This window comes from Telopea speciosissima, chromosome 4, assembly GCF_018873765.1.
Source record: "Telopea speciosissima isolate NSW1024214 ecotype Mountain lineage chromosome 4, Tspe_v1, whole genome shotgun sequence".
NCBI lineage: Eukaryota > Viridiplantae > Streptophyta > Magnoliopsida > Proteales > Proteaceae > Telopea > Telopea speciosissima.
The window spans coordinates 58,170,962-58,196,494 of record NC_057919.1 but is presented as its reverse complement, the minus strand read 5'-3'; the positions used below and the strand labels follow the sequence as shown (position 1 = coordinate 58,196,494).

The following is a 25,533-nucleotide window of genomic DNA, read 5'->3' as shown; positions in this document are numbered from 1 at the left end:
TGATTGAATTTGTTGTGTTTCCCTTCTATTCAAAGTTGCAGTAACTGCATTAGTGAAACCATGAAGGATCTGCTCCCACCTTTAGCTTTTGCTAGATGGAAACTATAATATTGTGCATTCTCTTGATAATCCTTGGTTTATAAATGTTCTAGGCCATCTCCATTTGGGCTGAAAGCTTCATATATAGGAAAGTGATCCTCAGTTCTACTTTGCCCCAAATTCAAGTCCCATCCAATCCACCACTTGTCACAACCAATTGGTCATCCATAGATACCCTATCAATGGAGAGGATTCAACTCCATTTAGAAATAGATGTTGGTTAATCCATGGTTGATTATGACCCACAGTGTCAATCACTGTTCTCATGAGCTCTAAGGACATGGAGAGAGAGGTCTTCTGCTTGGGGCAGTCAATAAGAGACAGCAATAGACAATCTAAATTGCAAGATTGCATCTTTATGGGAAGTTAGGTGGTTCCTTGATGAGAACATAATTATAAAACTCAAATATCCATTGTTGCTTCCTCTATATGTGGAGAAGCTAAGCCAACCAATTGATTGTTTAGGTTGTTGGGTGTTGAGAGGATAAGCATTGTCTCTCTTTGGAGTTGGTATATCTAATTATTACTTTGTGCATTTTTATTTGTAAGAGAACCTAATGAAAACCCAGGTCTCTAGTGGTAGGTTATGCTGTTCCAAATTGTAACTCCCATTTTGTTTTGGGTTTTGAGAGTTAAAAGTGTCCTGAAATTTTTATTTTTTTAAATCTAGGGTTGTGTTTGGTATGTATTCTTGAAATCGATTTTGGATAGAATACATTCTTAAGCAAGAAAATAGAGAAGAATCAGGTTTTAGAATGCATTTTATATATTTCAAGAATGCAAACCAAACAGAGCCTAGAATTCATCTGTTTTTCCCACAATATGCCGTTGGAGAAAGTTTCTCGCCTCCATCTCTTCATCCAAAGTGATATGACCTTATGATTAGATTCTTAAATAGTGAGTTTCATCATTAAACTGCCACTCCTGTTATGTATGATCAAAACTACTTTTCCCTAGTCTAAACCAAAGTTCATATGTTGTGGCTTAAAAGGTTCTCTCTTCATCATAGGTCAAAATAAAATTGATACTATTTCATTTGGTTAGTTTAGAACCAATGTCAGGGGAAAATTGAATTAACCCAATCCAAATTGGTGCTTGAAGGTATGGGTGTCAATTTCAGGCCCACACCAGCAGGTTCGACTGAGCCCAATCGCGAAAGCCCAAGACTGGGCCAGGCCAAATAACAGTCGGTCGTTCCTGTTGCAAGGGTCCAGCCTGATGGTCGCTCTACCCAGCCCGGCATATTTAAAGCCCGTATAGTCCATTTTACTCAGCCCAACACATTTAAAGCCCGTTTAAGATCCGTTTAGAGATAAATGTGTCATTAGCCCATTTAAGATTCATTTAGGCTGATTATTGGTAGCCCGATTAAGGACCAGTACCCGATCGACTATTTATAAACGGGACCATGTCTAGCATATGAGGCCCGTTACTTAAACTGGCCCGTAATAGTACGAAGTCCTAAAGTAGGGAAGCCCAATTAGGCCTGACCGAAACCAGCCCGGATTGACCAAAACCGCGATTGACACCCCTACTCAAAGGGTCTGACTGGCTCAACAATTTTTTTTTTAGTATTTCCTGATTATGGGAAAATTGGAATAGATCCCAGTTCCATAGCTAAAAAAGAAAGAAAAACTGACAAGGTATAAGTCTTTGAAGCATACTTGTCAATGAATAGGCTTCAGAGTCCAATCCTCCCAACACCTTGGGAGGCTTGGGACCCCACATCACTAATAAAAAACACAACAAACTCCAATTTAGACTTGTCAGTGGTGAATGGTCTCCACATGTTTTACAAAAGGGTGGGCCTCTTGCACCAGACAAACTTCATGCCCACACAACTCTGTCACTTTCAATCAATCTCCTCACTCTGACTCCTCACCATAATCTCCTCTCTCCAATACCCTACTTTCTCTTGCTTCTTGATCTACTTTTAACTTTTCCATTCTGTCTTTTTTGGGTCCTATGGCCTTGTTTGCTTGGTTGTAATATTTATTCTCAGGCATTTGACAGCTCTGTAACCAACCACTAAAACAGGTCCTTCAGCTTTTTGTTTTTGTTTTTTTTTTCAATGTTTGGCTGTCCATTATACATCTCATAGAAAATTTTTCCATCACCCATGGAAGAGGATTCACCCATCATTCATAGGGTCTTAATAACTTCATTCTACAGTACAGGATCGAAAATGCCCCCTGGGTTCCCTCTGAGAGTTTCTTAAGCTTCATGGTGAAGGAAAGTTACTTCACCCATTGGTGAAAGGAAACTCGGTCCCACCAAACATGAGACGGTCTGAATTGTTTTAATCAAATTAATTTTTCAATTCATATGATTCATCATGTATTGGAATTTTTTTTTTTTTTTTTTTTTTTTTAACTTAGTGTTCATTATACTAAATTAAACTTGATAATGATATCATTTACCATAACTAAAAATTATTTTACCCTTCAATACAATTATATTATATAGTAGCTCATTTGTCTTATTAGGTCCGTCATATCATGAATGACATAAAAAGGTTACATCTACCAAAAACAAATAATACAAACTTTGTATAACTATGTTCGATTAAATGAAAAATAAATCATATTTTATAATTTTTACGTAGTATTTCATCCATCAAACAAAAATGGGAAAATCTATTTGAGATGATACCTTACCTAAAGAGATAGATAGTGCAATGGAAGATACTTAGGACCATGTAGAGAATATTTCCTTACCACATGGGAGAATCTATTCATGTTTTATGATACAGAGTTATAGACTGGAAAACATGTATCCGGATATTCTTTGTTCTCTTTTCATATTACTCAATATTTGTTTCAGCTTTCATGATTAAAGGAAAAAAAAAAGTATTTTGCGATAGAATCCACCTTTAAATTTGTCAAAATTCACTCACCATGCTTTTTCTCATTTTGTGTGGTAGAGAAAGAGGGAAACGAGAAGGAATTCAAGCTCTTTTAAAGGGAAAAAGTTGCGATGTGCTGGATAAATTGACTTGTTTCCACTCTTTGGTTGTTTGATCTTTGTAACTCAGATGTCTTGTGTGTTGGTCACGCATAAAAAAATAAACATTTTTCTACCAAAAAAAAAAAAGTTATTTCAAAGACCGGCAAAGGTTTCATAAGACATTAGAATGGGGAATTGCACGAATAAGAGGGGTGAGAGACGGATTCGTTTGCTATGAGGACATCACAATGGGAAACCGCAAGAATGAGAGGGGTGAGAGACGGATTTGTTTACTATGAGGCTCATTTCTTGTCTGAAGAGAGAGCTAGATAGCTTGTGTGTTAGTGTGGATTCTACGACAGTGTTTTGAAAATCTGCATCCAATTAATTAGATTGGCTGATTTAGATTGGAATTGGTCAATATCAATCCCGAATTTGATCGGCAAATCCCTATACTGAAACTAGGGTTAGGATTATTAGGATCAATTCTTCACCTACCTTGAGTCTTGACTGATTCTGGATAGGTCAAATCCAATCGGTCGGGACCGATCCGGATCTTAATTCTAGATTTTTAATCCTTACCCCACGACTCATTATGTGAGAGGAGTCCCCACTTCAGTGTGATGTGAATCTATTTCCCTTAATAGACTGTAAGAATATCTTGGAGAACAAGTTAATTTTGTGTTTCATTTTGGTAAAATTTGAGAACAAGTTTGCAAGTCTTGATATTTCATCTCTCCATGGATTGGTGGTGGATGTTTCTCTTAATTTAATTTTCTGTTATTTTGTACCATAAATATATTTTTTTTAAATTCATGTGTTTTTGTCATGTTATTTCATTTTATTATTTTAATTTAATCTAGAACCTTCAAAAGTATTTATCAATGCCCAAGATTTGATCATATTAATTTTCCATTGGATTGAAATATGGAATGGTCACATCAGGCCTCTAAAGTGGCCATTAAACCTAAAAAGCTGAGCACCAAATCCACAACTATAAAATTTTCCCATTAATTCTTCAATAATTTGTCTAATCTTCATCAGAATGGTTCATTATATTCAACCATGTAGAATTAATTAATTTCCATGAAAGAAGGTTAATTATGTCTACATATAGGAGTTGGGTGTGATTGATTAAACATTACTTAGTATAAATTGGATGCAAAGTAGACTTTTTTTTTCAGGTCAAAGATTCTGTGTCCACTACATGTGTTGCACATGCATGGGAACTTCATCCAAATTCACCATTTAAAAATTTAAAATTATTATTATTATTTTGGTCACTCTATGTAGAAAAATTATTGGATAATTTATACATACCACCCCTGAGGTTTTATGAAAGTATAATTTTACCCCCCCAGTTTTGGATAATTCTATGTATCCCCTGAGGTTTACAAACGTTAACACTTACACCCTTTCCATCTTATGACTAACAATGTTAAAAATATGCCGTGAACTAACAAAATTGCCCTTGCAAAGAAAAAAAAAAAAAAAAAAAAAACCAAGTAACTCTTCTAGGGAAGAATTTGTGTGTTATCAAAGCACGCCTCAGCTTTCGCATTTATGCTGATCTAAACTAATGCCTAAAATGCTTAAGTTGTTCATCATTAATTGATGGGTTTGGAAAGAATTTGGAATTCCGCAAACGTAACCCCCGTTGCTTCCTTGGGAAAGGAAGTCCTAATATAGACTTTGGAAGGTGAGACTTAGCAAATGGAAGAGGGAAAGGAAGGAGAGTGAATCAGGATCGGTTCCATGGTGTTCCCTACAAGGATACCTGTAACGTACTTATCTTCCCCAATCGATTTGGGGAAGATGAGTTGCAGTTTTTTTTTTTTTTTTTTTTTTGCAAGGACAATTTTGTCAGGTCAAGTCATATTTTTAACGTTGTTAGTCATAAACTGACAGAATGAATGTAAGTAATAAGTATTAACGTTTGTATACCTCAGGGGGTACACAGAATTATCCAAAACTGGGAGGGTAAAACTATACTTTCGTCAAACTTCAAGGGTGGTATATGTAAATTTGCTCTATTTCCCCAAGTGCCTCTAATAGAGGGAGGTGGACCTCACCCAGGTAGGGGTAGGGTGGTCATTTCTACCCCCTATTTGAGGAACTTGGGAAATGAAGCTGCCCGAGAAATGGAGCCGATAATGATCCATCTATCTAATAGTACCCCCATAGGATTTTAACTAGAGTTACTAGAGAGTAAGGGGGGAAGGGGTGTGACCTTCTGAGAAGTGCACTCTATTGGCAGAATACCAATCAATTGCATTATTATTATTAAAAAAAAAAACTAAAAATGAAATAAATAAAGAGTCAATTTTATTGCTTGCCAATATTTAAATTTAATGTTGCGTTGGTGTCAATCAATCATCTTTAACAAAAAAATGAAAACTAACTTATTTTCTTGGTCAAAATTGAAAATTTAAATCAGCAAAATTACATTAAACTATGTTATCAAAGATGGATTAAAAAATCTTACCCAACCAAAAAAAAAAATAGACATTAAAAAAGCTTGAATGAAACTAAGATAGTTACCAATAATTTGTAAAGAGATGTTTCCAATTCTATGATATTACTCTTCAAACAACAGTTATATGATATGAGAAAAAGAATGCTACTTGGTCACGCGGCCAGTGTGGATCCTGCACCTAGACACAATACTGTCTTGTTCCCATGGAAAGGCGAAAATCCCCAGTTCGATGTTTGTGTGTGCACTCACATTGGCCAACACGCGACTGCAGGCTATGTAGGCCCATCCAAAAATCTCTTGCCTATATTAATGCTAAGACAAAAGCATCCTAATAAAATTGAGGGGAAGTATTCTTTGTCTAGGAGCGTAGCTCCTGCATGCACGTGGGGCATCAAGTGTGGCGTCATTTACCCATTTCATGGGGGGTGGGGGCCATGAGGCTGTCATTTTGCTCCTCATGTGTTTGGGTGTAAGATGCACACTCCTAGATTGGATAGAGTTATGTTTCCTAAACTTTATCAAGATGGATTATCACTTTTTTTATAGGATGACATGCCAAATTTTTTTTTTTTATTATCATTGGATAGATAAATCTAGGATTGGATTAACCACATGTCAAGATCCAAAAACCATACAATCAAAATAGCCATCTATATATTAACATGAATCCTTGTATTTATTTATTTATTATTATTTTTGGGGTAGCTACCCATGTATATCCATGCACCCTCTTGTAGTCCTTAAAATTTTCATTCCTTTATTGTACCCCCCAAAAAAAAAATCTTACTTTTATTTTGCGACTCTATGAACTCCATATGGATTGAAACTCAATACAGACTAGAAACTTTAAGGTTTACCTACCCACAAAATTTGAGCCCATTTGATTTACCATGTGACAAAAACTTGGACTCGGATGTTATGGAATAAGGGTCATATCATACTTGTTAATTTCAATCCAGGTCAGATCAAAATCAAGATCCCAAAAACCCTAGAATGAACCCCTCATATCTGAAAAAACCCAACAATTCGACCCTTAAACAATAGAATCGGCCATTCCAAAGCGTTCAAAATTGAAATTAATCATAACTAATTCCAATCCCATTTCACCGATTCAATTCCGATCTTTGAGACAGTGGTCTTAATTTTTTTAGAAAAATTACACCCCTCTCCTACTTTGCTCTAATTAAACATTTCTTCTTTCAATTTTTCTTAATTACACTCAGACCCCCTCTGGCTGACAGTATTAACCTCTTGTTAGTTATCATTTGGAAAAGACTATTTTACCCTTGTAATAATACATCATATATAAAATTACAATGCTATCCCTCAACCACTGTTGCACCCCATCACACCCTCCACTGTGCACCCATTGCAACCTCCGACCACCGCTGTGCAAGCTCCAATAAAGGGAGCCCCATGTCCAACATCTACGAGAGGGTTTTTGTGGTTCGGTTACTCTCTGAAATCATGGAGAAATCGAATGTTCAACACCTTGCCTCCCTTGGGAACTTCTAACTAGTTTTTTGTAGATGGCGGACAAATCTAGAGAGACCCTATATTGACCTCTCCAATGAACTGATGCGATCAATGCTTTTTTGTTGGGCCGATAAGGCCATGTTAACTAAATCCCCCATTGTTTATAAAGTATTTAAAAATTTACCATCTTAATATATATGTTTTTTCTTTCTTCACCCAAAAAAAAAAACACCTTGCCTCCCTGACGATCTACGAGCAAGAACCTTTCTTTAAAACAAAAACCTACGAAAGGGAATTGATCACTAGAGGCAAAAGCACCTACTATAGTAAGGAATCTCTTGTTCTTCAATGCGTTTACACTTTCTTTTTGTTATACTTTAATCTCTTGTATTCAGATTAATCGATCTCTCGCATGTTAAATCTAATTTGACTGAAATTTTGGTGGTAGGTGCTATTGGGGAAGCCTGATTTCGTTCCAAAAAGTGGTTGAGGATCTTTAGAAGGGCATTTTGGCCTCGGAACGATCTCGGATGGCCTAAAAAGCGGATACATCATTGCTGTTAGAATGAGTTGTGTAGAGCTCGTCGAGACCTTCGCATCGATATGTTTTGAGACATATGTTATGTTTTGGTCCGACCTTGACTAATTGGTCATTTTTGGGCTCTAAGGGCAATACTGTACTTACTGGGTTAGGGCTTCTCTTTATAATGTTCTTTTCTCTGAAATGGCTGTGAGAGAGGCTTTGTAACATTTCAAAAATAGTGACATCTTTTCTATTATTCGACCGTGGATGTAGCTTCCCATCTTGGGGGTAAACCACGTAAATCTTTGGTGTTGTGTGTTGTATGTCTTCTCTATTTTTCGTTTTCTTCTGCAAATCACCACTTCTGGGCATTGTTTTCTTAACAGCATGTTCTCCTTCGGATCTGACTACCCAATTCCTTCCCTATCGATTAGATTGATTTCAACAACCAAGTCTGATCTCTACACTACTGCCTAGGTAGATTTCAGACTTCAAATTAATTTCTTCCTTTAGCTAATGTTTGGGTTGGTTATTTACTTGCATTCAAAGGGACTAACAGTAGGGATTCTCATCTTGAAATCTCCAACGAAATCTTGGTCTTATGAGTGAGTTCTTCTAATCAAACTCATCTGGATTTTTACCCTTTTAAAGAAACTACCGTGAGGTTGACAAAAGGTAAGTTCTAAAAATTACAAATACCCTTATTGAGGGACAGTATCCTGCCCCTATGGATGTTGTGAAGCAGAGGTTGAGTTGTGAACAACCTTATGGTGGAATAAATGATTGTGTAGTGAGGATGCTTAGGGAGGAAGGGTTGAGGGCTTTCAGATATGATATCATCCAAAGGGAAGAAGGGAGAACAGGGGATTGTTGATGCTGGGATTACAGGAGCTCTCCCACGGTGTTGGCAGCAATGTTGGGGTTGTAGATTCAAGAGGTTTTGGGTGAGGGCACCGATGGCAATGGTTGCACGATTCAGGGGTTGCAATGAATGATTCACTGGTTTTGTGGAGGGAGAAGAAGAGGAAGGAGAGGAGAAAGAATAGAAGGGAGAAGAAGAAGATGATGAGATAAGAAGATAAAGAAGAAGAAGAAGGTAGAAAGCATATTGACCAAGCTTCACTTAGAACTAGACTCGAATCTCGAGCATGGGTGGGGGCGATGGTGGGCGGGTTGCGTTGAAAGTAGGGTGGGGGTTCATAGGGTCTTTCTGTCCAGGTGCAGGTAGTCCGCATCTTCACAGACATGTCTATTTCACCGAGCCTCTCTCCGAGACAGTGCCCAGATCGTTACGCCTTTCGTGCGGGTCGGAACTTACCCGACAAGGAATTTCGCTACCTTAGGACCGTTATAGTTACGGCCGCCGTTCACCGGGCTTGGTCGCGGCTCCCCTCATCGGTCACCAACTTCCTTGACCTTCCGCCTGGGCAGGCGTCGGCCCCATACATGGTCTTACGACTTTGCGGAGACTGTGTTTTTGGTAAACAATGCCGGGCCTCAGTCACTGCGACCCCCTTTGTGAGGAGGCACCCCTTCTCCCGGTTACGGGGCTATTTTGCCGAGTTCCTTAGAGAGAGTTGTCTCGCGCCCCTAGGTATTCTCTACCTACCCACTGTCGGTTTGTCGGACGTACCCTTTTGTTGAAGGTCGTTCGAGCTTTTCCTGGGAGTATGGCATGGGTTACTTCAGCGCCGTAGCGCCTGGTACTCGGACATTGGCTCGAGGCATTTTCTCTACCCCTTCTTACCCTGAAAAAGCAAGGTCACCTTGCGTCCTTGAACCGATAACCATCTTTCGGCTAACCTAGCTTCACTTAGAACTAGACTCGAATCTCGAGCATGGGTGGGGGCGATGGTGGGCGGGTTGCGTTGAAAGTAGGGTAGGGAGGAAGGGTTGAGGGCTTTCAGATATGATATCATCCAAAGGGAAGAAGGGAGAACAGGGGATTGTTGATGCTGGGATTACAGGAGCTCTCCCACGGTGTTGGCAGCAATGTTGGGGTTGTAGATTCAAGAGGTTTTGGGTGAGGGCACCGATGGCAATGGTTGCACGATTCAGGGGTTGCAATGAATGATTCACTGGTTTTGTGGAGGGAGAAGAAGAGGAAGGAGAGGAGAAAGAATAGAAGGGAGAAGAAGAAGATGATGAGATAAGAAGATAAAGAAGAAGAAGAAGGTAGAAAGCATATTGACCAAGCTTCACTTAGAACTAGACTCGAATCTCGAGCATGGGTGGGGGCGATGGTGGGCGGGTTGCGTTGAAAGTAGGGTGGGGGGCGGAGTTGCAGGAAAGGGGTTGCAAGAGGAGGAAGAAGAAGAAAAAAAAGGGTAAAAGGGTCATGTTATATGGACCCAGGGTTAGTTTGGGAATTAAAAAAATTACTATTTTGCCATGTCATGACTTAACAGATGGACATTAACGGTATGGGTGTAATAATAATTTACTGTAAACTATAAGGATATGAATGTAATTAAAAAAAGTTGAGGGGAGAAATCTTCAATCAGGGTAAAGTACAGGGGAGGGATGCAATTTTCCTTTTTTTTTTTTTTTTTTTCTGTTTGTTGGGTGGAGTAAAACAGTGGTCCTAACGGCCTTAAAAGTGATCAAAGTGACACAAGAGTCAGCCACCACTAATCAGCGTCTCTCTTTCTCTTCATCTTTCCTTCCCATTTACTTTGAAGAAAAAGGGTAATAGCTAATGCATCCACTTTCTCTCTCTCTCTCTCTCTCTCCTCTCTTCTCTGCTTCGAAAATCCAAACGCGCATCTTCTTGAATTTTCTATTATTCTTCCCTGAAATCCAAGCAGCGATACTAATGGAGTTCCAATAATCCTGTACGTTCTATTTTCTTCTTCCGCTTCTTACGATCATCTTCCTATCCAGTTTTTTTTTTGGGGTTCTTCTGCCCCAAATTTAGCAGAGTTAACAAACGTATCAGGGTTTTACTGCTGTTGGTTTTCCAGCTACATTTAGCGGAACCCTAAAGATTATCGCCTGCCTTCGTCCTATCTAGTTTGGTTAATACGCTACAGTTAGTGAGAAGAGATTCGGAGAATTCTACAGATTTCTGTTACTTATTGCTGCATTTAATTGAGGAACTTCGAGTTCTTCATAATTCTGTTTCTGCTTTTCTGCGGTTACACTTGGTAGAGTGGATCAAGAAATTAGTGTGTCTGGATTTCTGCTTCATTTAGGTACCAGGTGAGTAGGTTTAGTACCGAAACATCTAGTTGGCTACTTATTTTGATCTTACCAATTGTTCCTTTACCACTGATCTGAAGATAATTGTTTATATCATACTTTTAACCAGTGAGATTAGGGTTTTTTTGGCTTTCCTGAATTGTAAGAGGAGATTAGTTAATTCTACTTTTCACCTCTTATTCTTTATTACTTTCCTGTTGCTCTCAAGATCCGCGTTTTAGCTTCAGCTGAATTTGGCTGTGAATTCTGCGGTCTCTGTCCTCGTTTTATCTTAATTTATCACTGATCTGAAGATAATTGCTTTCTGCTGCTTTTACACTCAAGTTCTTCCTGGTTCTTCGTCTACTTGGATTCCTGAAGCTTGCGAGATGTTTTTATCGGTTTCCTGCTTTGGAAAATTCTGAGCATTTTCAGCTTTGCTTGATAAGATGCAGCCTGACCAGCGACGGAAGGTAACTAACTATATATCATTTACTGATTTGTCTTCTTCAATTTGATATAATTTTTGAAACCGAAATTTGAGCTTCGTTCATGGGCTCACTTATGGTTTTACGTTTTTATTCTTTCCAAACCGATTTGTGAACGTAGTATCTGCTTCAGATTTTTTCTCTTTTTTTTTTTTTTTTTGAAAAACAAATTGCAAGTGGTCAGCTTTTGTTGTTTGCTTGGGTTTTTATGCAGTTCTACTATTGCTCCCTAAAATTGTATAGAAAGGGTGAAGGGGGTTAATTTCAATGAAATCCAGCTGTGCAGGGAACTTATGAAAGAGTTGCATAGAGAGTGTGAGATGAGGTGAACGAGATCTGACATGAAGCTGCTGAAAATGTTGGCATTGACTTCCATCCTATGATCTGGAAATCTATTTATTCTTTTTATTTATATATGCTGTGTTTGTTCTAGGTTATTTATTCTTTACGTCTGAAATTACTGTCAGCTATCTATGGTGCCATATGTGGGTGAATGATTTCGATTCAGATTCCTTCTTGAAAACAATTTGGAGTCTCGGACTGACAAGGTGACACTTGTATTGGATTTTGGTGATGCAGGCACCTGCGGAAGTAGATTTCTTCACTGAATATGGAGAAGGTAACAGATACCAAATAGAAGAAGTAATAGGTAAAGGAAGTTATGGAGTTGTTTGCTCTGCGTACGATACACATACTGGGGATAAAGTTGCAATTAAGAAGATCAATGATATCTTCGAGCATGTCTCGGATGCAACACGCATTCTTCGTGAGATTAAGCTTCTTAGGCTCCTTCGTCATCCTGATATTGTGGAAATCAAGCACATCCTCTTGCCTCCTTCGAGAAGGGAATTCAAAGATATATATGTCGTTTTTGAACTCATGGAATCTGATCTGCACCAAGTTATTAAAGCAAACGATGATTTGACCCCAGAACATTATCAGTTCTTTCTTTATCAGCTTCTTCGGGGCCTAAAGTACATACACACAGGTTATTCACAACTGCCAAAGTCAATTTGGTTGCATATACAGCTTATTTATTGTGAAAATAGAATATGTTGCGTTGTTTACCAATTAACTGGCATTTAATTGATATTCCTTGGCCAGTTCTGATTTTCTTTACTTTTTTCTTCCTTCTCTGTTGGTGGTTTAGCAAATGTTTTTCATCGGGATCTAAAACCCAAAAATATCTTAGCAAATGCTGATTGCAAACTCAAGATCTGTGACTTTGGTCTTGCTAGAGTGGCCTTCAATGATGCTCCAACAGCCATATTTTGGACAGTAAGTTCTCTATCAGTCAACTGTAGTCAGCACTTCAGATTTCCTTCCTGGACCTCAAATTATCAGTTGTAAGTTGTTGGTCTTTTATGGTATGCAAATTTATGAGCATTCATGTTAATGTATTCCTATCCTTACAGGACTATGTTGCGACAAGGTGGTACAGAGCTCCTGAGTTATGTGGATCCTTCTTCTCAAAGGTGCATGAGCTGTTCCAGTTGGTCATTTACTTGAAAGTACCTTGATGTGATCGTTTTGTTGTTGTGATACTTATTCCCTTTGAACAGTCTGATGATCGGTCTTTTAAATTATTTATTTTTATTAATTTACTTTACCTTGCCTTAAGTTTTTATACATATTCCAGCACTGCACTCATTTCCCTTTGTTTTACTTCCCATGCTTCTGGTTTCATCAAGTTGTACCTCCCAGGCATAGTCCTCAATGTTTGTGTCACTTCCCGTGCTTCTGTTCTCTGTCTTTTGCTCATTTTATCTTACTGCTCACTGTTGAATGCCATGTTTCCATATTGGCATGTAAAAGATCTATACCATCATTTTCAGGAGAAGTGATTCTTCTGGATAAGGTTGGCTGAAGAATGCCTTTAGCCTCCTTTGCTTTTGGTTTTTTCCCTTGTATTCTTCCTTTCCTGGCAACTGATTTGAATTTTTTTTTTTTTGGGGGGGGGGGGGGTGGGAGAAGAAGATTGCATGTGGTAATATTTGTTTGCACTTAAGTTTTCATATTGAATAGAGTTTAGAGGAGGTCAAAATGTGCAACCTTTCCAGTTCTTCTTTTTAGTGAAGTTATCTTCTTTTTACCCTCGTCCGGGCTCCGGCCCCTTTATCAGGGTGGATGTTCGAACTTATACGTGAGGGATGAACTGTCCATCCATTTCTTTTACCCCCCCCCTCCTTTAAGATGGACATTGGGAGTTTGCTACAATCTAGACTACATGATGGCCAGGTTGGGTTGGAGACGAGCTAATGGGGAAATTTTTTTATGGCGAATGATCTCTGAGCTGGTGGATGGGGAGCCAGGCAATGGGGCAAGAGATAGTTTTTTAATAGGGGCGCAGAGAGGAGAGAGTGCTGGGGTAGTGACGTAGTTTACACCGCCAGCTCAGAGACCTTTTTTCACTCCATATATATATATATATATATATATATATATATAGAGAGAGAGAGAGAGAGAGAGAGAGAGAGAGACCCTACCAATAATTCCCAATAATTCATGTTACTCTTCTGACTCTTGTGACCTGAACTCAATTCATGTTAGGGTATGAAAGGATTAAACTCATGAAAGTGAGTTAATGTAGTCCTAGATAGGTAGGAGACCTACTAGGAGCCAAATAACAGAATAAATAGCAAAAAGGGCTGCTGGTTCACATGGACAGCCTAGGTTTTAGGTTAATTCTAGGGTTTAGGATGGGAATTTGGGAATGGGTCTTATATGGTTTTAATATGCAGGTTTAGGGGATTATTTTGGTATAAAGAAAATAGGATTTGGTTAGGTTTTAAAATTCTGCAGATTTAGGGTTAGGGTTTCGGGTTTTAGGGTTAAGGGAAATTACCAAAACTAGGGTTTCAAGTGGGCTGGGCTTGGGATCGAATGTAGAGGGGACTGTGAGAGGAGGATTCGACCAGGATATGGTCCAATTCTGATGGTCAAAATGGGCTGTGGGAAATTAAGGGCTTATGGGGCTCTTATGGAGAAGAAGGATTTAGGGTTTTGGGTGATGAATATGGGCAGCAGCTGGGATCGAGTGTAAACAATGGTGAGGGGGGGCTGTGGACTAAGTTTGAATAATTTCTTATGGGTAAACAGATCTGGACAGAAATTCAGCAGTCTAGGGTTTATGAAAATAAAACAGAAAAATAAAGGTATCGAATGGGGAAGGAGAAGGAATGCAAAAACAGAATTAAACTTCAAACTCACCACTGGAATCCACCAGCAGCAGCTTGACAATTAAAGGAACCTCCCGATCGTCTCTATGCAAGGAGTCGCAGGAGTCCACCCACCCTCTCCACCTTGAGATCGACAAGGATATCACTCACAAAGAGCAGGAACAGCAGCAGCAACAGCCGACAGTAGCAAACAGGGTTTTTTAATTTAAATTTCAATGTGGGGGAGCCCTCCACGATTCACTATCTTTATAATAAGGGCCAAAGGCCAAGTCCTAATACAATCTAACTTCTTCTCCTTCTCAAATCGTGGAAGGGATAGAATCTAATCTAATTTAAGTAATTAAAACATGCAATGACCTAAATACCCCTACTTAACTTAAAATAAAAGAATCTAACTTAAAACAACTAATTTAAGTGACGATTCCATACTAGCCAATAGGATATAAGAACCTATTAGCCAATAGGAATGTTTCACTTAAATTAGACCAATTGAATCAATTGGATGCAACCAATTTAAGCCGGTTCAATTAAAAACATAAAAATAAGACTAAGTATTGGGCTAATCCCGTATGCAACCTATATACCTTAATCCCGTATGCAACCTATATACCCCTATTCTAGGCCTATTAAAGTGGCCTATTACATAGAAAACCCTTGGGATCAAAGGCCCAACATGTATATATCCCAACCCTAGATTTATTCCTAATAAATGAAGCCCAGTTTGGTGATAGTTCTGCATCATGAGTCCTCAGGAATCGCACAATTTACATTTTTCAATTTGTAATTGATACCATAAAACGTGCTTCCTGATCCCAAATCAAGTGATCCTTAGCTGATTCGATGTTATCAGGGGGGGGGGGGAGGAAGCTGATGTGAGTTAGGCCTTGTGGTATGTGCAGAGTTTTCCCTCGCTTCGCTATCTTGAAGATGAGAAGAAGGTGAGAAGAAATAGATAATAAGAGAGGAATAAGGAACGAATAGGCTGATTAGGAGGTGCCAAACCTCTTTCTCACAAGAGAAGTTAGATATAATCACGTAATTAGCTGCCTTTTAATATTCAAAAACGAGATTAAATAGGTTGCATAGCAACCATTACAGCCAAGTAGTTATCCTAATCCCAGTATCCTGATCTCAAGTAGTTATCCTACCCTCACGTTCATACACTTATAACTTCTAAAACTTATCTCATAAGTTCTACCACCACTCCATCACTCCACGACTCAACCCACCTCTACTACTACTAAACAAATAAAATATAATAATAAATAAATTATCCCACCTGCCACCTAAGCACGTAACACCTTGAGTTTGATGGATGCTAAAATTGGGTCACATTTACCACTACACGGTGACAGTGGATTACTAGGGACTTGACTGCATTATGGTGGATGATTTTAACATAGATGGCTGTAGAGGTTTCCTAGAGTTAACTAGTTGTGCGGATGCTATGACCTTGGGGAGGATTTAAGTTTCCTTCATCTTTAGACAAAAACGAGAGTAAGTGGAATTGGACTGTTGGAGAGAGAGTGAATTTCCTCAGAACACTTACTTTTAAGAACTCACCTTCACAACTTCTCTCTGAAGAAAATACTCATTTAATCTACTGGTTATGTTTGTTACTCCTAACTTCCCACTGTGAGGTTTTTCCCATTTAACATAGTCTTTTTTGGTGTTTAAAAATTTCATCCTGAAATAACTGTGGAATTAAGAAATCACTTACTGAATAATGCCTGAATACCATCCTAATGGCAATTTTCGATGAAAACCTTGAGTCAACCAATCTAATACAATCACTAAGGGCCATTATTTGCTTACAGAACAAATTTTACCACATGGAAAATTGAAATTGCGTGTGGATATCTAAGCCTGTGGTTCTTGGTACATTTGGCAACTCTTTTTTATGTACTTCACTCATAAAGATAAAATCTCATTTTCTTTATGTATTGTTGCAGTACACACCAGCAATAGACATATGGAGCATTGGATGTATCTTTGCTGAAATTCTGACTGGGAAACCTCTCTTTCCTGGTAAAAATGTGGTCCACCAGCTGGATCTGATGACTGATCTTCTAGGAACACCGTCTCCTGAAGCAATTGCCAGGGTGTGTTTCCTGTCATAGGACTTTGTTTTGATATGGATGCAGTTCTAGGCTTTAGTTAATTCATACATTGTTTTGTCTCTCTTCTCACTTTTGATCACTGTTATTGTATCCAGGTACGTAATGAGAAGGCTCGAAGATACTTAAGTAGCATGCGCAAGAAGAAGCCTATACCGTTTTTGCAAAAATTCCCAAATGCAGATCCCCTTTCTCTTCGTTTGTTGGAAAGGATGCTGGCATTTGAGCCCAAGGATCGACCTACTGCGGAGGAGGTACAGTGGGCATGCATTTTGACCCGCTTATTTATCCATTATGTGCCTGATCAGTCTAACAGGGTGAATTTGTGCCACATGGTGTCAGGCTTTGGCGGATCCCTATTTTAGGGGCTTGGCCAAGGTTGAGAGGGAGCCTTCTGCTCAACCAGTGACAAAGATGGAGTTCGAATTTGAGAGACGGAGGATTATGAAGGAAGATGTTCGAGAACTCATCTATCGGGAAATTCTTGAATACCATCCAAAGATGTTAAAAGAGTTCTTGGAAGGAACAGAATCAACTGGTTTTATGTACCCAAGGTATTGATTACCATTTGTTACAATTTAAAATTTTTGAACTTGCCAATTTGCTTGTTTTTAGTCAATCCAAAAGGACCCACACGGTTTATTTGTAACCATGTTATCTTCCATTTCACATAGATGTTGCTTCTGCCCTTATTGTAATGGCCAACTTCTAATACTTATGGGACTACATAATCATTCTGAAGTTGCATGGTTGCCTGTTTAGATTTAAAACAAAACTCCAATCAAACCTTGGGGTCAAGGTTTAGTCTCTTAACATAAAGCTGAGTTTTCAACCTTTAAGTTTCTAGGAAATATGTCCTGTAACATAGAAGCCTTGAAATTTTGTCAAATAAGCATTGAAGTTGCCAATTTCTGTTCACTATTAACTGTAAGCAGAAACACCACAGTTGCAAGCCCACTGCCACATTAAACTATACTCTCTACATTTAAATCTTGGGCATTTATTCAAGAGTCCTTTCCCTCCGAGCTCGAATTATTGATTATTGACCCAGCAAATGGGTAAAAATGACTATTAGATTTGTCTTTACAGTGCTGTTGACCAATTTAAGAAGCAATTCGCTTATCTTGAGGAGCATTATGGAAATGGTGTGACTGTACCTCCACCTGAGAGACAACATGCATCATTACCCAGGTATCCTATTTTATATAATGCTTGTCATACTGCTCCATCTCCTCACTGAAACATCATTGAGGTCACTGATGAAACTTCTATTCATGCAGACCATGCGTGCTATATTCAGACAGCACAGCACATCAGTCAGCAGAGATCACTGATGACCTATCCAGATGCTCCATCAAGGAAATCGAGCAGCAGCAACCAGATAGAGGTTGTAGGGATCCTATGACAAGAGTTCCTCTCCAAGTTCCTCAGAGAATCCAAGGTGAAATGTGATCTTCTTCTTACATTTGTCATGAGGTCTTACTGAACTGCTCAATGCTCTTTAACATTTGCGCTGTTCCTTCGGCTCAATGCTCTTTAACATTTCCTCTTCATTCATTTTGTTCCCTCTTCTGAAATTTTTGGCACGTGACCTAAATAATGTTCTTTGGTAACCATGTGCAGTTACAATTTCGATCTGTTAGTGACGATGGTTACAACACCATAACTATGTTTTATAATTCCTGTTTGTGTTTTCTGACTTCTGTGTAAAGCCTCAGTAATGTGGGCTGTATATTGTGGTGAAGGCTGACTAATTGTGATGCAGAAGCCAAGCTGTTTGGCAAGAAGTACTCTAGGAAGACTCATGGGGAGAGGGGCTGGTTCACTCCACCAATCGGTGAACCAACCCCATGGGCCATAGAGCCAACCAACTTCTAGTTGGGGGTTGCTGGGTCTCTCAAACCCAGAATCGTGGGGGGTATACTTGTCAATTTATTGGCAAGAATTTTGTTGGACAGTATCTTTTATGTTTCCAAGTTAGTTCAGTCAAGAATTAGGAAAGTTTCTATTTTCTAAAGTAAAGTCAATTAGTTAAGTTTCTATTTTCTCCTTTCTTGAGAAGCAAGTTATTGCTCTCTTTTTATTGTAAGGGCTATTCAGCCTCCCCCACGATTTTATGGATGAAGAAAATTTGCTTGCTGCAAAAGAATATGGTTTCTTTGTCTAGTGCTCATGACTTGAAGGACTGTTAGGAGCTTGGCTGGAAGAGCCGAATCCCATTATCCCTCTCTTCTCTTATCTTCTTCTTCCTCCCTTTTCCCTGCTCGATTTCCCTTTGTTGCTGCTGCATCCAAGGTTGCTGCAAGAGCTGTGAAGGCCTCTGGAAGATCAGGATGAAGCCCCAATCATGTTCATATCTGCCCTGCTGCATCCACTTGAAGGGAGGTTCTGAATACCCTGTGGCTCTGCTGTTCTGCCCAGGTTTGCTGCAGATTTTTGAGTGTGATAACCCCACTCGATTTTCCTTTTCACTCCATTTCACTGGCTGGATTTAGCCTACACCCTAACCTTCTATTTTGGGATCAACTGCTGGATCTCACAGTCACACCATCAGAATAGACTGAAATTTTCTACCGAGATTACTCCCTACACAAGCACCACTCGACCTGAATTGAGCCTCTTCTATTGGCTGGTTTGACAAAACTCCTAACCCTCTAATTTCTGGTTCAAGTCCTAATCTGAGTTTTGTGTTGCTGAACATTCCTGGGTTATTTGGGACTAATTCTCACCTGAATTGGTTCTACATTAAATTGACTTGGCTGCATCTAGTCAATTATGAAGCCATCACATTATTTAAGAGGAAAAAGGAGGGGCAAAATTATCTATGCATTGGCTTGTCCAGAGGGTATCTATGGATCACCCTCCTAGTTGTGCCACTTGGAAGAGTGATGTGGCAATTTTCTATTTTTGGACATTTAGGGATGTTCTGGGTCATCCACGTGTCAAATTCTCTCTCAAATTCAATCAAATACCCTTCCCATATATTAGCATCTTCTGTTGTTCTTTTTCAAGCCACCACTGTATGGGCATGCACCTTCTTTGAGCTGAAAATTGAGATATGAGCAGAGGATATATAGGTCTACCTGTCACAAAATTTCAGATTTCCAAAAAAATGAAACACAACGGTCAGCGGCAATTATAGCTTCAGAGGCTAGAAACATCAGGGGATTGGGTTTTCCCAATAACATAACCCTCACCCACCCTACTGATGCAAGGTCCCTGTGTGTTGAGGCAGGACAGGGTGGTACCTTGAGGGCGTCAAACCCATACTTAAGCCTGCTTGATCATACCAGACCCAAATCAGGGACATGGCAGGGCCAGGCTTTCATTTAACCTCCTTGTTTACCACCCCTAGGCCCTATCAGATACCAATGACTCTTGTCTATTGGTCACTGGCTGAACTTAACAACAAAATTTTACAGCCGAATGAGAGCAAGTTTTCAAACCTTATTTGATAACGCTGATATTTTATATTCATTTTATACCTCCCTAAAGAGTTGTTTTTATATAGGTGCAGCTGCAAAGCCTGGGAAAGTTGTAAGTTCGGTCTTGCGCCAGAACTGTAGAACAGCAGTGGAGGCTTTTGAACAACGCAAGATTGTTCAAAATCCCACTATTTCAACTCAATATAATGGTTCTGGCTGTTCATATCCTAGAAGGAACCCCAACTGTAAAAACGAGAGTGGAGAGGGTGAAGGACTTGAAGGATCCAATGGGGTGCAACCAAAACCGCAGTACATTGCAAGGAAAGTGGCTGCTGCACAAGGTGGTCCTGGAGGTCAGTGGTACTGATTCCATAGTACATTAGTACTTGTTCCGGGTAATGGAATTCTATGTTTCGTGTTGAATGTTGGAAATTATCTCTACTCACCGACCGCTATCAGAGCCCCACTACCACAGAATATCTACTTATTGGCATCAAACATGTGCATCAAGTGTCAAGAGCATCCAATTGTTTGTCAGAATGTTCTATGGATGCAGGTATGCTGTTATATCAGCAGTCTTTGGAGAATGGCTTCTAACTGTTGGAGATGATAGAGGATGGTTATTTTAATTGTTGCATAAATTACTAATGTGTAACTAGATATATGGGGTATGGACAATTCTATAACTATATCCCGTTCCTGTTCAGTTAAGATATCAAACTCCAAGAATTAGGGATTTATGACAGCCAGAGAAGGGATATGCCCTTCTACCCATTGTTTCATATGTTTAACCTCCCTCCCCAACCTAATTCCTCTTGATTGAAAGCAAGAGCTCATGATTGCTGTCACAACCAATGAATAACATGCTCAGATTGTCTCTCAGATCTTTGTTAGACCTCTGAATGTTGTATCGTACTTTTGTCATAAACTAGTATTTATAAATTGCTAATGATTTATCTTTCAAGCTCTTGCATATTGTTGACTAATCTTTCCTGGGAAAATGATTTCTATATGCATCTTCATGCTTTACCATGTGGATAGATAAATGTGTTTATTCTGACTATTGGATAGAGAGGTCATGATCTAGATTAGTCACGTATCAAATTTTTTAGTGTAATTCAATCAAATACCGGTCATGTGTTAGCATTCAATTTTTATGTCCATGCAAGCGGATGGTACTCTGACAAAGCCATCCTGTTATCCCACATGCAAAACTCCAATAAGGCTGAAATTTGGCATGTAAGTAGGAGACGAGTTTGGAGTTTATCTGTCTGCAACACTTAGATCCCTTTGTTCTGTTACATGGCAATTATTGTCTTTCAAGTCAGTTTAGGAACTAAACTCCTTGGGAAAGCAACAATTTGTTTGTCAAAACTCAAAAAATGAAAACCAAGTATAAAAAGTGATGCTAGGGAAGCATAGAAATTTCATAAGGGAAAAGGAACGCTAAACGGTGCTGTGTCTGGGCATGTGTACCTGCGTCCAGACAGACCAACATGAAAAGACCGATGCTGCCCCTGGTCCTTTCTGCCTTTTCAGGAGACAGCGCCAATCTTTTCACGTTGGGTTATGTCTAGCGCCTAGACACAACACCAGTTAGCATTCTTTCTCCCATTTCATTAATAGCAACAAAATTACATCTCCTGGTACCAATATCATTCCCTAAGATCTAACTGGTGAGTGGTGATATCATAAAAACTTTGCTGATATAATGTTGCTCCCAAAGTTATTTTCGGATGCAAAATCAATCCTTTCACAGACGAGATTGAACCCTCTTTTGTCCAAACTTGATGTGTGAGAATCTGATATCAAGTGGGCATAGCAGCAAGCTGCTCCCCTTTTGCCCTTTATAGCGCAAAAGTTAAAGAGAGGTACCATATTGAGAGTACCATATCCTCGTATCACTTATTTATAAAAACAAAAAAACAAAAAACGCCTCCATGGAATTGCAGTTTCAGAGATGAATAGAATCATTAATACTTTGAAACACATCTCATCAGCCATCTCTTCTAATAAAAAAGCTTCAACCTCACCAGGCACCTGTTTTGAGCAGTCCGTAACAATGGCTGCTCTCCGGTTGAGTTTCGAGCAGTCCGTAACAATGGCTGATCTCTGGTTGTGTTTCGAGAAGTCCGTAACAATGGCTGATCTCTGGTTGTGTTTCGAGAAGTCCGTACCAGTGGCCGCTCTCCGGTTGTATCTTGTGGCTTTCGTCATTGCAAAAAATGGACGATAGGCAAGAATTGGAATCATCTTGGATCATCCCCTTTGACCAATCTTATGCCTGGGAGAATTTAGTGGAACACATCGAATTCTTTGTATTCTGCTGCTCCCCCCCTCCCCCCCTTTTTTTTTTCTTCTGTATATGGTGGATCTTCATATTTTGGTTTAGAAGCCCTTCAACCATCTGAGTACCAAAGAACAATAACTACAAACAAATATCACTCTTAACAATAGAGCATAGAACAAGAACTATAGGACATCGATCTGATCGGATAGATGAGGCACTGAATGAAGAGATGAGCACAGTAGAAAACGTTACAAGGTTTAGTTAGGGGAACAAAATGAAGATAAAAAAAAACTACAAAATTTTTACATTTCACACAAAATGGCTATGTAAACAATCAGAAAATGCTCCCCAACCATTTTCTGAAACTCCGGACACCTTTTTTTAGTTAGCTGAAAACATGTGGGTTTCAAACCTGAAACCGTAACTCTACACAATGACTTAGAACACGTATACATAAACGTAAATGAAGGGATTAGAAGTACCTTACACCTCGTATGTTGATGAAGAACAAAATTATAATCCTCAAGCGATCTCCTCGTGCAGCCCTTGATGAATCAAGCTTTGAAGGGATCTTCTGCAGTCTCCCATGCTTTACCCAGAGAATATTCTTTCTTATAGGAGAAAAGAGAAAGTGAATGACGTGACTGCAGGGACCCTCCTTAATAGTACTGTCTCAAAACCCAAATCCACTTCCACAATGGGCTTAGGCTGATCCATCTCACTAAACTGGGTGACATGCTTGAACCAGCTCATGTATTAAGATCCCCATTTAAAAACTGAACCCAATAATTAATTAAGCCTATAAAAATAATATTGAAAATTTCTTACAATCTCTCACTTGGGCTAGATTAATTACAGAGACCATATCTCTCGATGTGGCTATGGAATCCCTCTACATATATATGTCACTAAATTTTGATTTAATCAACAATTATACTATGTTGAACAACAAGAGAAGATACACATCAATATACGGCATACAACTTTCTATCATCATGAACAAGACACTTGTCAAATAAACCACTTTGAGATTTTTAACCATGAAGTTAAAACTTCATATAGGTACTATACCTAATTATAAAATCATAATGCCTTAAATAACCTTATAGGCATACACTTTGATAGTAACCTTTACTTGAACAAATTGCCATATACTTTGGTTAATACTTAACTTTGGCAAACCGACTGTGGCTATTAACGCTTTGCAACTTTGACTATTATCACCTTGAACTTTAGCATTACCACCTAACTTTGGCTATTACCGCCTTGACAACATTGGTTAAATAAAACCATGAGAATTACCAAATAAAAAAAACAATAGAATAATTCTTCATAAAATAAAGTTAAACACCACAACCAATGTTAATCAAAACTATGCCCAAACATATAGGCTAAGGCTCCAAATTAATATAAATAAAATAGTCAGGAGGATACAAAGCTCCCATTAACCCAACAGACCAAAAGATTCAATTACACTCATGTTAGAAACATGACCTTTAAACACTCCCACTGGCAAAACCCTGTAAGAAGATACCAACATTCTATCAATCATGATGTGTTCCACCATGATAGGCCGCTCATTAACACTTTTTCTTACTATGAGATACTTTATCTCAATGTATTTGGAACCGTTGGATTTCTTATTGTTGTTTGTTTTTTTTTTCCCGAAAAGATCACAGTTGAACTATTATCACAGTACAACATCATAGGCCTTGAGATAGATTCTACAACTCTTAACTCAAAAATAAAACTCATTATTCATGGCTCAGTTGTTAAAACAGGATCAACAGGTAAAACATGATCCATTACATAACCAGTAGGATCTAGCAATGCAATTCCAATCAAAACTGGCAACTCATTCGAGTGAAGTGTCTCAATAGGAATTTCAACACTCACTTCCTGGAACATTAGGTTACTAGGCTCTAAAGGCTCACCATCATGTTCAATGAACTTAACATGACTACTTTCAACAGTCCTATAATGAAATTAATATAGTAAAACCTATAACCTTCGAACCTCTTTGGATAGCCCACGAAATAGCAACTAATGATCTAAGGGTCAAACACTTTCCATGTGGATTATCCAACTGATTAAATTAGCCAAATAAGAATTACAATCACTACTACATCCTTATCCTTTGGACCAAGAATGCACTGGGCCTCTTATAAATCTGCATTTACCGCAAAAAGAACAATAACTTTCGAAAATCCCATCACCTTTGGGCAGAAAAAACCAATAGATTACTATCATTTTCTATATATGTTTTAACTTAGATGACATCACCTTTGGGCAAATATCACCAACTTTGGTACTGAAACAAAACTATAAAAAATAGGATGTTTTGTCATGAAAAGAATAATAACTTTCGAAAATCCCATCACCTTTGGGCAGAAGGAATCCCTAAGTTATTGTCATTTTCAATATCCAAATGCCCCCTACAATTTTTCTAATTGCAAACTCCCCCTACTTTCAAAACAATGTAGCACTTTGGTCCAGTCCGTTAGTCTGGAACGTTATGTGCAAACGACTGGACTTTTTTGACCATTCTGCCCTTGAGAGGGTAGAATGACCAAACTAGCCCTCACTTACCACATATGACCGTTAGTATGAACTTCTCAAGAAATTTGTCTTCAACCCTGCAACTCATCTTCCCGAAGCTTCGTTAGTACGAACTGAAGCAATAGACCTGCAATTCTCTTGCACTTCTTCGTCGCGGCTAGGTGATGGAACATCTTGCAGCAAGCTCTTCTTCATTCGGCAGCATATTTGAAGTTCGACGATTGTAGCAGTAGCCTTTTCGTCTGAAAACCTGCAAATCTCAGTCGTGGAAGTCATCTCATTTCACTACCAGAGGACCTCATATACACTGTAAGTGAAAACCCCTAACAAGCTAAGGTCCAACGATTGTGTGTACTCTGTTAAGATGTTCAATTAGGGTTTCTTTGCGTGAATCTGAAAATTAGTGTTTATTTTTGGTGAATTAGGTTTAGGGTTTATTAGCATACAAATTGAATCAATTTGAGAATAGTACTTAAGATTGTAATTAACCTTACCACAATGCTTAAGGGTGCCACAAATAAGATTACAAAGAAGGCAACACAAACCCATCCAACAGCTTGAACCCTCTTCTAATACCCTTGCTTTTCTTAGTGCATAAACCAAGTAGATGGCAATGTAGATTGTCTCTATGACACATCCAACAGAGTTAATGGTGATAAGATAATTTGCACCAGTCTTCAGGTATGCATAATATATCCACAAGCATGGCATTGAACAGTACTGTCACATATGGCAAGGATTGAAACCCTTTCAATTAATTTCTTCTTGTAAACCC

General features: G+C 38.8%; 1 protein-coding gene across 4 annotated transcripts; it reads left to right on the top strand.

Annotated features, from left to right (window-relative positions):
• Positions 1-10,666: 10,666 nt before the first annotated feature.
• On the top strand, positions 10,667-20,827 carry LOC122658069 (mitogen-activated protein kinase 15-like). 4 transcript variants are annotated; one of them, XM_043852948.1, is made up of 11 exons: positions 10,667-10,721; positions 11,056-11,173; positions 11,768-12,176; positions 12,339-12,466; positions 12,604-12,663; positions 16,320-16,469; positions 16,583-16,738; positions 16,827-17,038; positions 17,574-17,675; positions 17,765-17,926; positions 19,994-20,827. In XM_043852948.1, exons 2-11 carry the CDS (start codon positions 11,150-11,152, stop codon positions 20,274-20,276), a joined length of 1,686 nt encoding a protein of 561 aa, XP_043708883.1. In that variant the 5' UTR covers positions 10,667-10,721; positions 11,056-11,149; the 3' UTR covers positions 20,277-20,827. The 4 variants fall into 4 exon arrangements, with proteins under 4 accessions (XP_043708883.1, XP_043708885.1, XP_043708884.1 ...); XM_043852950.1 differs by having other exon boundaries at positions 10,667-11,173; positions 17,765-17,925; positions 20,002-20,827; XM_043852949.1 differs by having other exon boundaries at positions 10,667-11,173; positions 17,765-17,925; positions 19,996-20,827.
• Positions 20,828-25,533: the final 4,706 nt, after the last annotated feature.

Excerpts from the sequence above, each read along its gene's own strand:
- LOC122658069 (XM_043852948.1), top strand. The coding sequence starts at position 11,150 with ATGCAGCCTGACCAGCGACGGAAG. Across the intron at positions 17,039-17,573 it reads ACTGGTTTTATGTACCCAAG|TGCTGTTGACCAATTTAAGA; the intron begins GTATTGATTACC and ends TTGTCTTTACAG. Across the intron at positions 17,927-19,993 it reads GTTCCTCAGAGAATCCAAGG|AGGTGCAGCTGCAAAGCCTG; the intron begins TGAAATGTGATC and ends TTGTTTTTATAT.